At 41.2% G+C, this 14,823-nt stretch overlaps 1 protein-coding gene and 1 long non-coding RNA gene across 2 annotated transcripts in view; both read left to right on the top strand.

The window, feature by feature from the left end:
- The first annotated feature begins 1,612 nt into the window (after positions 1–1,612).
- Positions 1,613–2,864, top strand: LOC308394647. Its single transcript, XR_013971267.1, has 3 exons — positions 1,613–1,793; positions 2,536–2,667; positions 2,780–2,864. It is a non-coding gene; the product is annotated as an uncharacterized lncRNA (long non-coding RNA).
- A 4,327-nt stretch (positions 2,865–7,191) lies between these two features.
- LOC308400065 (protein NLRC3-like) overlaps positions 7,192–14,823 on the top strand; it is a gene marked incomplete at both ends in the record, with an annotated part of 54,542 nt that continues 46,910 nt past the window's right edge. The window contains 4 exons of the mRNA XM_080887554.1: positions 7,192–7,219; positions 8,149–8,255; positions 8,485–8,713; positions 8,855–9,480. Coding sequence (XP_080743680.1) covers positions 7,192–7,219; positions 8,149–8,255; positions 8,485–8,713; positions 8,855–9,480 — 990 coding nt within the window. The remainder of the gene's footprint in view (positions 7,220–8,148; positions 8,256–8,484; positions 8,714–8,854; positions 9,481–14,823) is intronic.

Below are 14,823 nucleotides of genomic sequence, written 5' to 3'. Positions count from 1 at the left end.
TATCCCAGCTGTCATAGGGCGAGAGGCGGGGTACACCGTGGACAGGTCGCCAGTCTGTCGCAGGGCTAACACACAGGGACAGACAACCATTCATACTCACATTCACTCACACATTCACACCTAGTGGCAATTTGGATTATCCAGTTAACCTATCCCCACAAGCTGCATGTCTTTGGACGGTGGGAGGAAGCCGGAGTACCTGGAGGGAACAGCGATCCTAACAAATAATATTGCAGTGGTTGGAGATGAAACTTTGCGGACATGTAGTAAATGGACTGATTCTTATATATTGCTTTTCTACTCTCCTGGAGTTCTCAAAGCGCTCTATACAACAGGCCTCATTCACACAAGCACTTCTAAACACAAGTGCAAACTAATCATCAGAGGGGAACTTGGGGTTAGTATCTTGCCCAAGGATATTTGGCATGCAGGTTGGGGAAGCCAAATTTCAAACCACCAACCTTCCAATCAGTAGCGGATCTGCTCTACCACCTGAGCCACAGCCACCCACCCATTACAAGTGGGTGAGACTGGTTCTGATATGGTGCTTTTCTACTCTGAGCATTCAAAGTGCTTTATACAAATGACTCATTCAAGGACTTTTCCTGTGCAGAAGAGTTTTCTATCTTGGGGTTAGTATCTCGTATCAAACAACCAACCTTCCAGTTAGTTCGTGACCTGCTCTAACTCCTGAGCTACAGACAGAAGAGGAGTTTGTTGAGAATTTAACTGTCAAAGTTTTTTTTCTATTGTTTATTAAATTAATCTTATTAAATTTGAGTAGAACGTTCCTTTTATTTCTCTGAAACCTTGCAGCTTTTGGTGGTTAAACTGCAAATATATAGAGAAGGTAACCCAGAGGAAGAATGCACAGAGACTTTAAGGTCAGCTATCAAGAATCATTTTTACGCATTTTGATGCAATGTTATGATATTTGATGTTGAAATTGATTAGAAACGACTAATTTCATTTCTACAGAATTATGCAGTGTGGGTGTCCAAGAAGATGAATCTATTCAGACTTTCATATCAACTATCATATATGATTTAATACAGAACCTTCATACACCTACCTGAAACCATTTAAATGACATTATTGAGTTCCTTCAAAGTTTCTCCGTTTGAACAGAGTTGTTCTTTAATTTCTCGTGTCTCAAGCAGCAGTTTGAGGTGAAACTATGGATGCATGAAAGAGCAGCTGAGCCAAATGACAACTGAATTTCAACTATAAAAGATGATTTTCAGAAATATTTTTCATTTTTTGAAGTTATTTTAGATTTGAATGAATCATGAATGAAGAAGCATTACCAGAAAAATTAAGAAGAAAAGACAACTTGAGTGAAAAACAAATGACACTGGGGCTTTATTTCTGTTAACTTCCTGAAAATCATGTGTGTTGTTATGCGTGTGATCAGCAAAAAGGGATAAGAAGCAGCACTACCGTAAAACTTAGCGTTGAAGCGCAAGCCTGGCAGATAACGGGTGGCAGGCGTGGCTCACACTTGAAACTCTGAGCTCCGGGTCTTTATAATCACTCTGCGGAGCTCACAGAGACTGCAGGGAGGGCAGAGCAGACTCTGTGAATTATTTTTTATCTTAGATGTAATATAAATTCAACACAGGCCTCTGAGGAAAAGGATCGTGCTACAAACTTTCGTTTCTCTTCCAACAGAAAGCAGAGGAGTGGAGTTACTCAGAGACTGACTGGATTAAACACACCAAAGGTTTATATTCCAGTTGGACCGTATCTCTTACCAAGGTCTGCACTACGTATCAGGATTTGATCTTATTCAGGTAATATCAGGGTTCTTATAGGGGTTTGTTCACAATAGTAACTTATGCAGCTATTTTTCAGTCTCACTGACCAAACTTTTTACAACATGCTGCATTTTTAATAGTAAACTTCTGTTCAGTGCTTTTCCTGTCACACACTCATACATGTGTTTTGTCTGCAGCAGCAGCTGTGTTGTTGTTAGCTTGTATTATCTGTTTAATCTCTTCAACATGGTTTTAGCTTTCTTTGTAAAGTCAGCAGCTCTGTCACTTTTCTCTGACTCCTCTTCTGCGCGACACTCAGCTGACACTCAGTTTCATTTCCACATTCATGAAGTTGTTGTCCAAACGAATCATAGGCTCCATGATTGGTCAGCAGACTGTGTCCAGGCAGACAGGTTGGATAAGAATAACAGATTTATGTTTGATTACGCCCGTTTCCAATTCAGTTCCAGTCATTCCTGGCCCCAGGAGGTTGATGGGGGTGGGAGATGGGGGGCAATGGGTTGTAAGTACAATGTAGATGAGTGGAGGCTTAATGTAGTTAAACTTCCAGTCACAGTGAATCAGTGTGTGTCAGTGAATGCATCATGTGTGCTTCATGGCTCGATCGAGTGGACTGATAGTAGAAGTAGAGCAGCTGATGGCCGTTTCCTCTGCCTCACACTGCTGTCTGACTGGATTCAGCAGATATTTGGACACACATGGTGGAAAGGAGGATTTCAGTTGATGTGCACATGAATGATTTGTGTTTCCTCTGCAGGTGAAGGTAGAAAGTGTGTGTGAGCTGATGTGAATTGAGCAGCATGGATCAGTGTGAGGACAGAGAGGAGGGAGTCCCTCCCTCTAAAAGCACTCTGTGTGGGGAACATGAGAGCCAGACCAAAGCTCAGAGGTGAGATGACCATCTCTAACTGTCCATGACTCTTCTCCATGTCACAGCTCAGCACTCACATCACTGCTCCATCATTATTCACACTCATACCTCTGTGTGTGTTGTTTTAAAGCCCAGAGCTGTGGGGCGTACCAGGCTCAGCTGGACATAACCCTGAAACTAATCCAGAACCTGGACCTGAACCCAGCTGTGTTTCCTTAAAGAGCAACGACTCGAAGGATGCTGCTTTAAACTTTAACAAAAGACTGTTATGTGACAAAGAGTAAGTACATTATTTTTACGAGTTTCCGATTGTTCATCATGTCTTTAATTTAATATTTCCAGTTTTTCCTTCCTGTCTCATGAAGCTGTGACATTTATTGTTTTTCTTTTAGGATCAATAAGAGGCCAGAATCTCCTGGACCTGAACCCAGCTGTGTTTCCTTAAAGAGCAACGTGTCGATGGGTGCTGTTATAAACTTTAAAGGCTGTTCTTCTGCTGCTGAGAGGTAATGTGTGTCTAGATGTTGTTCCTGACTCTGTATTTTTGAATAAATCCTCATGTTTAATATCAGCTCAGCTCTTTTTCACACACATTTCTATGTTGGTGTGTGAAGCGGTGTGTGTTGGAGTGTTTCCACAAACACAGCAGTCAGAGTGGAAAGAGTGGATGTTGTAGGAGGTGTTTGTGTAGTGAAGAGGCTGAGTGTCTGTAGGACTCCAGCTGCTCCAGCAGGTGTCTCCTTTGTGCTTTGCTTCAAACACAGTGTAGGGAGGAGCTTCCACTCAGGTGTTTCAGGTGTTGCTGGATGGAGGAGGACAAATAGTTTTTCCCTTCAGTGACACTTCAGCAGCTCAATGTTCTGGGAGATGTTTGTCTTTATGAAGGTTTATGGATTATTGTTCTTACTTTGGTTAAACTGAGCAATACATTTTCCATCTAACATTTAAAGTAAATTTCCAGGTGGAAAAAAGATCTGCAGCTGCAGCCTCTGTGATGTTTCACAGTCTGAAAGTCACAAATTCAACCAGAGTTCAAACAAAGGCTTAATATACGTGTGTGTTTGATATAATGCCAACAAGTACAAACAGGTGTTCTTACAGGTCTTAATCACAGAGGTCTGATAAGTCTGGTGACTTTCACACTCAGCACTTTTGCTGCCTTTTATTTTATATTGGCCTTTTTAAAGCCCTTCAAAGTCTCCCACATTCATACAGAGCTTTTAACACCAAACTCCTTTACAGTCCTTCTCCTCTCACACACGATCACACGACTGATTTGTCTGCAGCAGCTGTGTTACTGCTAGTATTTTATTATGTGTGTAATCTCCTCATATTGTTCCTATGGTTTAGTTTGACTTCCTTCTGCAAACTCAGCTGCTCTGTTGCTGATACACGTCTCCATGAATATGATTGATCAGATGCTGCCAACACCATGTGTTTCATGTGAGCGTTCAGCTGAAACCCTGGGTTGACTTATCGAGTTAATAACAAGCTTCACGTGACTGTGAATGCTAAAGTGAATCCAGATAAAGGAAAGAGACCCTGCTAATGTTGGACTCACTTCTTAGTGTAGATCCCAGGAGGAAGTTCAACATAGCCATTCTTTGTGCTAGCTCGACCAAACCTGAGACCACAGTGCAGGATAATGATCATCATCTGTCTCTGTCAAGGACATTTAAACTCCACAAATAACAAAAATTATTATATTTGATCATTAAAAATGATGATTAAACAAAGTGTCAAACATACTGAAGTAGAAGGACTGATGTTTGTGTTAAAATACCCTCTTAAAGCTGAAATACTGATTCAACTTCTTTACTCAAGTAAAGGTAAAAGAGTCCAGGCTCTGAAATGTACTCACAGTATTAAAGTAAAAACTGCATCTTTGAAGGAAATTTCTGCCAGTTTTTGTGCAAAGTTACCTGAATTTCTACCTCCAACATTAATATGAGAAAATTATCTGAACTTTTATTCTAATGAATTTAATCAGCTTGAACATTTTGTAGCACAAAAGTAGAAAAAACCCAAAGGGAATAAAAAATAGCTCCGTTTGCTGTTGCCTGCATTGTAGATGGGCGGCTTTGCCTCAACACCTAAACAGGAAAATGAGTTTAGTCAAGTATTAAAGTGGGATTGAAGAGGTCAGGAAACCAGAGATCAGGTGTTGTGGTGCAGCATGGTCACAAGAATCATTTAGAAATGGGTCAAAATATTTTCTCTTCTAGATTTTTTGCACACAGTCTGATGTGCTGCTGCTCTGAGGTTTACTGCTCTCTGTGTACTTAGAAAACTGTGAGGTACAAGTAGATTTGACACAAGTTATAATAGCTGATTTCCATATAACGGTGGAATACAGGGACTTAATCGTTAAGTTAGAAGACAATTTGAAGCCTAATCTTGAAAGTAGAGATAGTGTCTGTCTCCTGAATCCAAACTGGAAGCTGGTTCCACAGAAGAGGGGCCTGAAAACTGAAGGCTCTGCCTCCCATTCTACTTTTAAATACTCTAGGAACAACAAGTAGGCCTGCAGAGCGAGAGCGAAGTGCTCTAATAGGGTGATATGGTACTACAAGGTCATTAAGATAAGATGGGGCCTGATTATTTAAGACCTTGTATGTGAGGAGCAGGATTTTGAATTCTGGATTTAACAGGAAGCCAATGAAGGGAAGCCAAAACAGGAGAAATCTGCTCTCTCTTTCTAGTCCCTGTCAGCACTCTTGCTGCAGCATTTTGGATTAGCTGAAGGCTTTTCAGTGAGTTTTTTGGACATCCTGATAATAATGAATTACAGTAGTCCAGCCTGGAAGTAATAAATGCATGAACTAGTTTTTCAGCGTCACTCTGAGACAGGATATTTCTAACTTTAGAGATGTTGCACAAATGGAAGAAAGCAGTCTTACATATTTGTTTAATATGTGCGTTGAAGGACATGTCCTGGTCAAAAATGACTCCAAGGTTCCTCACAGTGTTACTGGAGGCCAAGGTAATGCCATCCAGAGTAAGAATCTGCTTAGAGACCATATTTCTAGGCTTTTCAGGGCCGAGTACAATAACCTCAGTTTGATCTGAATGAAGAAGCAGAAAGTTAGCGGCCATCCAGGTCTTTATGTCTTTAAGACATTCCTGCAGTTTAACTAATTGGTGTGTGTTATCTGGCTTCATGGACAGATAGAGCTGGGTGTGCTATGTCTTCTGATGAGGCTGCCTTGGTGATTTTAACATCCATGTCTGCTGTGACTTTAAACTTCTGGTCAAGGACTTTTTAAATATTATTGACTCTTTTAACTTGACCCAGTGGGTTACTGGTCCCACGCATGAAAAAGGTCACACACTAGACTTGGAGCTTTCCCACGGGCTGGATGTGTGCATCACTGAAATATTGGGCATCTCCGATCATTTTCCTGTGTTGTTCACTGTAACGCTGCGCTGCTCGGTAGATAAGCCGTGCGCCTCAGTGCATAAAAAGCGAGACACCTGGGTCTAGAAATGCTTTTTAAGTAAAGGTTTAACTACAGCCAGCTAGGGATGGGTACCGTTTAGATTTGAAAACCTGCTAAATCAGAATCAGTTGCTGATGATGGCTTTTTTCTTTTACATCAATCACGTATAATCTTAACTCAAAGTGAACATAGACTTGATTGAAGTAACTCAGATCAGCCAATTCAAAATGCTAATTCAATCAACTCTGAGTTTATTTCTAGACTCAGTTTGTTGGCCCTGCACCTTAAAACTATTCCCTGTTTGTCTCTCATGTTTTTTGGATATTGTTTTCACATCTTATGTCACGGCTAGCGGGGCGAGCCATGTTGAATTTAATAAAGGACCCAAGATGCCGACACTGCTGTGACGTGAGTGAGCTTTATTGAAACGGTGAAGTGCAGTGGAGATGGCCTGTGCAGAAGCTAAGATAACCTCTACTGAAAAACTAAAAAACTAACCTGAAACCTTAAACGGAGACACGGGGAGACAACACAGACGAACCAGCAACAAGCAGGAGAAAACAAAGGGCTCATATACACAAAAGAGCCATCAGGGAATGAGAAAAGGGAGACACAGCAGGATTCATTGGACATAACCAGACAAGGGGAAGCAAAAGTAGACACACTAACATAGGACATGGCACTGTCAAAATAAAACAGGAAGTGAACACAGAGACACAATACTAACACAGTACAGACGGAACACAGAAACCAAAACCTCAGAATTAGAAAATCTTAATCAGAATGAAATTGTAACAAAAGACAAGAACAATCAAAACAAAACCACTGAGTCCACAGACTCGGGACATACATCGGCTCAAACTGTGGTCATAAATATGTTGTACTTGTAAATCAGACTGTGTAGTTGTGAACTGAGTTTTGTAACATTGTAAAACAAAATGTCTGAAAAGTTTATGTTTTTGCGTTCATTGATTTGTGTGTGTAAAAATGTAAGAAACATTAGAACTACTTTTGCTGACACAAAGTTTGGCGAGCACTGCAAGTTGTTCCTTTAAACCAGTCACTGATATAAAGAGAGCACCTTGTTCCAGGGCATCTGAGCATGGAGGGAAAGCTTTATGCAGGAGATGGTAAGAGCTGTTGGGACTAAAGAAACTGAGCAGAAAACTACAGACATCTGGAAACTGAGTTGTTAATTCTCAGTGGGATCACCAGGACAAGCAAAGCTCCACCATGACAGTCATCTGATTGACTGAACCCATCCAAACATCACTTCATGGACCTTTAGCTTGTGTCTGTGTGTGGTGTTAAGGTTCAAAATATTGGGGATGGAGACAAGAGAAAAAACCACAATAACAACACTGGTCCGGCCGGGTTGAGTCAAACGATGATTTAATGATCACACACGTGGGAGATGGACACTGATGCAGACAGCCTCAAAATCTCAAAATGGTGGAGCATTGCTCAAACTTTTATAACCTCTGGTGCCTCCACCTTATCATAAAAAGCCTAAACATTCACATGCTCTCTCTCACACAGCGCCTAAGCTACGACCTTGGCTCCCTGTTTATCTGCTCCTGCTGAAATGGGGCAGAAAACTCCAGCACACTCTGTTCTCTTCTACTCAGACAAATTAGACAATAACCTTCTGCGAACAGTATTTCTTATAACTCAGCAATATAATGCATCATAAAACAATATCATTCATTCACAACAAGTCAGCAATTTAATGTAATGCAAATCAGTTTAACTAATGCAATAGTTATCAGCTTCTTCTAATTCAGGAGAATAATGCAAACTAAAACTACATAATAATTCACAATCTTTAATTAGGGGTATAACATGGCATAAAATAATATCATAATTTTACAGTGGACAGACATAACATGAGCTAATTATACATTACTCCTCCACAGAGTGGACCAGCAGAGAGCAGAGGTTTCCACTGGTCAGTCTGCACAGCAACATCAAACACACCTGGACTCTGTGGTTATGGTTTGTAGTACTACGTTTACATTTGTTCTTTTCAGTCACCTCTATGCTGCACTTTGTGGACCAGAGGATTGTCAGTGTGGCCAACATAAATCAGAGTTTGAGCTCCATGATTTCAGTCAGATTGGGGTGACTGTAGCTCAGGAGGGGAGCAGGTCAGCTACTAGTCAGAAGGTTTGTGAATCAAACCCTGGCTGGCAAATGTACTGGGTAACGTACTAAACCCAAGCTGCCCTCTGATGCATCCATCAGAGTGTGAAAGAAAGTATTTAAGCATAGAACAATGTGCTTGGTTGAATGAGGCATGTTGTATAAAATGCTTTGTGTGCACAGAGTATCAAAGAGAGCTATATAAGAACCAGTCCATTTACCACTGGGTAATTCATATAGTCTTCTTTTCCAGCGGCTGGAGGACAACATCACCATGTTTGTGAAGAACGAGCTGAAGAAGATCCAGAAGGTTCTGGGTCCAGATCACCCAGAAACTTTAAAGAGCCAGAGGGAGGATGAGGAGATGTTTGAAGGTGAGGATGAAGATGAAAGAAAGAGCTGCAGAGAAGCATTTCTGAAGATCACACTCCACTTCTTGAGGAGACTTAAGCAGCATGAGATGGCTGACCATCTGCAGAGCAGTAAGAGAATTTCTCTAAAGACTGAATATTGATCTTTCCTAATAGCTCAAGAAATGGACCAATAGACATTCATCCTTTCAGGGTACTGAAAGGCTATGATATTTATTATATAATATTTTTTTCTAAATTTCTTACCTTCAGAAATATTTGCTTCACTCTGTAAACGAGAACTTAAAGCCCAACTGAAGAAGAAGTACCAGTGTGTGTTTGAGGGCATCGCTAAAGCAGGAAGCCCAACCCTCCTGAATCAGATCTACACAGAGCTCTACATCACAGAGGGAGGGACTGCAGAGGTCAATGAGGAACATGAGGTCAGACAGATTGAAACAGCATCCAGGAAACCAGACAGACCAGAAACAACAATCAGACAAGAAGACATCTTTAAAGCCTCACCTGGAAGAGACGAACCAATCAGAACAGTGCTGACAAAGGGAGTGGCTGGCATTGGGAAAACAGTCTTAACACAGAAATACAGCCTGGACTGGGCTGAAGACAAAGCCAACCAGGACATCCAGTTCATATTTCCATTCACTTTCAGAGAGCTGAATGTGCTGAAAGAGGAAAAGTTCAGCTTGGTGGAGCTTGTTCATCACTTCTTTAATCAAACTAATGAATCAGGAATCTGCAGGCTTGAAGACTTCCAGGTTGTGTTCATACTTGATGGTCTGGATGAGTGTCGACTTAATTTGGACTTCAAGAAAACTAAAATCCTGACAGAAACAAGAAAGTCCACCTCATTGGATGAGCTGCTGACAAACCTCATCAGAGGGAACCTGCTCCCTTCTGCTCGCCTTTGGATAACAACACGACCTGCAGCAGCCAATCAGATCCCTCCTCAGTGTGTCGACATGGTGACAGAGGTCAGAGGGTTCACTGACCCACAGAAGGAGGAGTACTTCAGGAAGAGATTCAGAGATAAGAAGCAGGCCAGCAGGATCATCTCCCACATCAAGAAAGCTCGAAGCCTCCACATCATGTGTCACATCCCAGTCTTCTGCTGGATCACTGCTACAGTTCTGGAGGATGTGCTGGAAACCAGAGAGGGAGGAGAGCTGCCCAAGACCCTGACTGAGATGTACATCCACTTCCTGGTGGTTCAGGCCAAAGTCAAGAGGATCAAATATGATGGAGGAGCTGAGACAGATCCACACTGGAGTCCAGAGAGCAGGAAGATGATTGAGTCTCTGGGAAAACTGGCTTTTGATCAGCTGCAGAAAGGAAACCTGATCTTCTATGAATCAGACCTGACAGAGTGTGGCATCGATATCAGAGCAGCCTCAGTGTACTCAGGAGTGTTCACACAGATCTTTAAAGAGGAGAAACAACTGTACCAGGACAAGGTGTTCTGCTTTGTTCATCTCAGTGTTCAGGAGTTTCTGGCTGCTCTTCATGTCCACCTGACCTTCATCAACTCTGGACTCAATCTGCTGGAAGAACAACAAACAAGGTCAATGTGGTCTAAATTATTTGATAAACCAAAACTCCAATCTCTCCACCAGAGTGCTGTGGACAAGGCCTTACAGAGTCCCAATGGCCACCTGGACTTGTTCCTCCGCTTCCTCCTGGGTCTTTCAATGCAGACCAATCAGACTCTCCTACGAGGTCTGCTGACACAGACAGGAAGTAGCTCACTGACCAATCAGGAAGCAGTTCAGTACATCAAGGAGAAGCTCAGTGAGAATCTGTCTGCAGAGAAAAGCATCAATCTGTTTCACTGTCTGAATGAACTGAATGATCATTCTCTACTGGAGGAGATCCAACAGTCCCTGAGTTCAGGACGTCTCTCCACAGATAAACTGTCTCCTGCTCAGTGGTCAGCTCTGGTCTTCATCTTACTGTCATCAGAAAAAGATCTGGATGTCTTTGACCTGAAGAAATACTTTGCTTCAGAGGAGGCTCTTCTGAGGCTGCTGCCAGTGGTCAAAGCCGCTAAAAAAGTTCTGTAAGTTATAAAGTTTTTATTATTTAATTTGGTTGGTATGTTATGGAAAAAAACACTGCCATCAACTTCTGTTTTGTTTTTGTCAAAATCACTGTAATATAATCACTCTACCTTTATATACACATGACTTGTATTAATGCTGCTGCCCTCTTGTGGCTAAAGTGTAATTATGTTATTGTTATTAGGGAGGATCTGAGAGTAACATGCCAAGAGAGTCAGCACCTTCGCTTTAGCTTAAATTCTTATGTCATCAGTTATAGTTGCATGTGTTCATTATCATAATTTAACCTTTAATATTGATGTCTTAAATTTATTTTGAGTAAACTGGCAATAATTTTATGGTTTATTAAATACATACATCACTAATGAATTATTTATTTCAGTAATTAATTAAAAAAATATATTGATAATGAATTATTGGTTAATTTCATTGAAAATAATTCATTATTTATTTATGTACAATTCAAATTAGTTAATTTAATCAATTATTGGTTTGTTTTCTATTTTAATTATTTTACTGACACTTTTAATGAATTATTTAATGATGTATTTATTTAATTCACGTTGCTACTCCTAGCCCTGCATCGTTGTTCATAAATACATTTTATTTGTCAGTTTCACCCATCAAAGTCAGGGGGCGGGGTTAATGCTGATCAAGTCAAAACCATTGCTTTGGTCTGGTGGGCGTTCTTTTAGTGGGCTTTTCTCAATACTAAGTAGGCCTACACACCAGGGTTTGGACATGTGTGGACCCAAACTATACTTAAACTTTACCCTTTTTTGTGTGTCACCAAATACACTTTTAATATTTTCTAGACAAGAATGTAGTGGCATAATCTTTAACCTCTTTTGGCTCCAAACAGAAGTGACAGACTTGAGCAGGGTTCATTTAAAGGCTGACAGAAGTGGAGTGGTGACGGGGAGATGTTTGACAGGACAGTGTTTCAGCCTCCACAGGTTCATGTTGTGCTCCATCAGTCAGTGAAGATGAAGTCAGTGCTGATGAGGCTGTAGAGTGTGTGAGGGATGTGAATGAGGATGATGAAGATCTGATGATAGCAGATAAAAACAGGCTGCAGAGACTTTGAGCCATACAGGGCACACAGTGTGTGTACAGAACAGCTGAAATCATTATGGAGGCCTCACTGGAATATGGAAGCATCACAGTACAGCTTCAGTGAAGCATTAAAGTCTCTGATATGAGATGAGAAATGAAGCAGCCAGAGCTTTTTCATGAGTGGAAATCCACTGTGACTGTGAGCTGCTGCTACAGCCTCCAGATTAGCCAGCAGCTCATCCTGCTCAACATTTCCTCACCAACTTTAATGGAAGTGTGATGTTTTCAGCTGGAGTGATGGTCAGGGTGGCCTCCCTCTCCTCTTCTTCTCCTCTTCCTCTTTCATTTGTAAAGCCACTTCTTTGAAGTCCTTTGAAGTGAGACTAACAGCCTCGGCAGCAGAGGGGAGAAAGGCTGTAACACCACCACTTTACTCTGTTCTACCTGTCACATCATTTTATCAGGAAACAAATATGCTCATCTTTTTACTATGTTTGTCTTGAAGATGTAAGAAGATCACATGGTGCTTTTTATTATTGTGTTGGTTTGTTTCCTGTCTCTTGGATGGAGCCCAGCTGTGCGTGGCCCCTGGGTCTGTGGTCAGAGTGTGTGCTGGATAATCCGGCCCAGGATGAGGCCAAACTGACATGGGATGAAATGTCTGTCACATAATTGAGCTTAGTGTAGTTTCATTTCTGCACAATTTAAAAAAAACCAAAACTTTGTTCTGTCTTTTCTATGTTATACTGTAGACCATAGGTGTCAAACTCTGGCCCGCGGGCCAATTTTGGCCCGCAGCCTAATTACATTTGGCCCGCGAAGCCATACCAAATTACTATTAGAGCTGGCCTACTGGTATTATACAGCTAATATATATATTGTTTAGTATTAAGCTTTGCTTGTTCCATATTCCAGATTCATTCTTATATCTGGAGGAATAAAGATATTTCAATAAATATTAACATTAGCCCGCGACTTTGTTCTAGTTTTGAATTTTGGCCCACTGTGTATTTGAGTTTGACACCCCTGCTTTAGACTTTCTTTGATACTGTGTCCAAAAGGAGCAGCTTTTACTTTGAAGGGGAGGCGTCTCTGTTTCCTCTTCAGGTTGGAGGATGGAAGAAAATTAGTGTGTGATGTTCTTTCAGTGTTGCACTTTGTAGACGCTCCCTGAGCACTGGTCTCACAGCCAGCTGCACATAGAGACCAGTGTTGTTAGTCCAGGTCAGAAGATGACTTGTTGGAATGAAAATGAGCTTGTAGTTTGTCTGCTTTAATAATGTGACTGGAAAAAGGTGTTGGACTTCAAATATGTCCATTTCTTTCACACTTCACCTTTAAAAGTGAAGCCTTGTGGTTCCTGGAAGGAAAAACACGACTTTTTCAAGTCTTTGTCCTGTTTTTATGATGAATGTACGACTTTAATGTGAAACATTCAGAGTTTTTTCTCTTGTTGTGTTTGTTTGAAGCTGCTTCCTGTTGGCTTCAGCTGTTTGGAGTTTCCATTTTCTAAACTTCTACATTCTGAACCTTCTTCAGCTCTGAACAGATGATGAAACACTGAATGATTTCAAGCTCACACTTTGTCTAATAAACTTACATCTTTCATTCTTTATACAGATTGATCGACTGTGGTTTGTCAGAGATCAGCTGTGATTATCTGGCAGCAGCACTGAAGTCCAACCCCTCCCTTCTGAGACAGCTGGACCTGAGTGACAACTACAAGCTGCAGGATTCAGGAGTGAAGCATCTGTGTGGTTTCCTGGAGAGTCCAGGATGTGGACTTGAAACTCTGAGGTCAGTCAGCATGTTTTAGTTGTGCTGAGATGAATATGATGTGAAAGTTGTGCTGACACTAAACTGCAGACATCAGGCTGATATTATACTGATCCACACTGAGGATCTTCATGGTAAAGTCTGTTTTCTTCTTCTCTGGTTTAGTCCATTGACTGCAGCAAAACAATGTTCACATTTCAAACAGTGATACTCAACGTATGGCCCGCGGCCCACACGCGGCCTGCCCACCTTTCCTGATTCAGAGAGAGGGGACCCTGATTAACTGTGTAGTGTTCTTCCTCACAGTTCTAAGTATCAGACACAACAATGAATAATCCACAGCTGACTGTCTTTAGCAGGTCAAAGGTCACGGCACACAGCAGACAGTGGGAAATATTAAAATTCTGATCATTTATCAGCACATATCCATATGTATAAAAACAAAGCTGACACTGTGAGACTTGATCAGAGGTGTGATCATCACAGCAGAGGCCTTTGTGTCAAAGTCACTGAGGATCAAACAGAAACACATGAAGCAGATTTTCCTGTTCTGGCTTTTTATAGCAGATAACCTTCAAAATCTTCTGCAGTCCATCAAAAACTGAAGCAAACCATGAATCAACATGTGAACATGAGCTGATGCTGCTGAAGTGAAGCAAAGTTACAGAGGTTTGATTACAGACACAGCTGAGAGTTTGTAATCTGTCATCATTTTAAAAGGTTTAAATTTCTTCAGTATTGAACAGCAGAAATGAGGCTTTGTTTTGGGAGGCCAACAGCAGTGAACACAACAGCAGACTGGTGCGTAATAAGCAGTGAATAATGCAGGAAACAGATTTTTGAAGGTAAACTGTTCTTGAAGTACACTGAGAGAGAGAGAGCTGTGCAGGAAGTAAACGTCAAAGTCAGAGAGAATTCATGACGATGTTCATCAAACGTAAAGCGTAGTTTGGATCTTCTTTTGCTGCTGGTTCAGTCAGTTTTGGTTGGAGACAGATGAAACCTGCAGCTTCAGGATCTGTGAGCTGTCCACTTTCAGCCCCGACGGCGTGTCCGTGTACGTGCCGTCGAGTGAACGATCCATGCTCTGTGTTTCCATCTTTGTGTGTTTAGCTGCTCTCATTTACTGTTTTGTCTGTTTGCTTGTTGTTGAAATACTTTTGGGAGCTTTAACCTGAGATTCTGGCAAAATACATTTATATTAAAAATCGATTCAGGATTGAATGAATCAACATCGCTTTATTCAAATTAAAACCATTTAAATAGGAAAATCCATTTTTTTACACCCGCCTCTAATGCTGGGTAATATCAGCTGGTCCATGTGCAGCTGGCTGT

The sequence above is a fragment of the Rhamphochromis sp. 'chilingali' genome (assembly GCF_963969265.1).
Source record: "Rhamphochromis sp. 'chilingali' genome assembly, chromosome: 1".
NCBI classification, from domain to species: domain Eukaryota; kingdom Metazoa; phylum Chordata; class Actinopteri; order Cichliformes; family Cichlidae; genus Rhamphochromis; species Rhamphochromis sp. 'chilingali'.
This window is presented reverse-complemented; position numbering and strand designations above follow the sequence as displayed.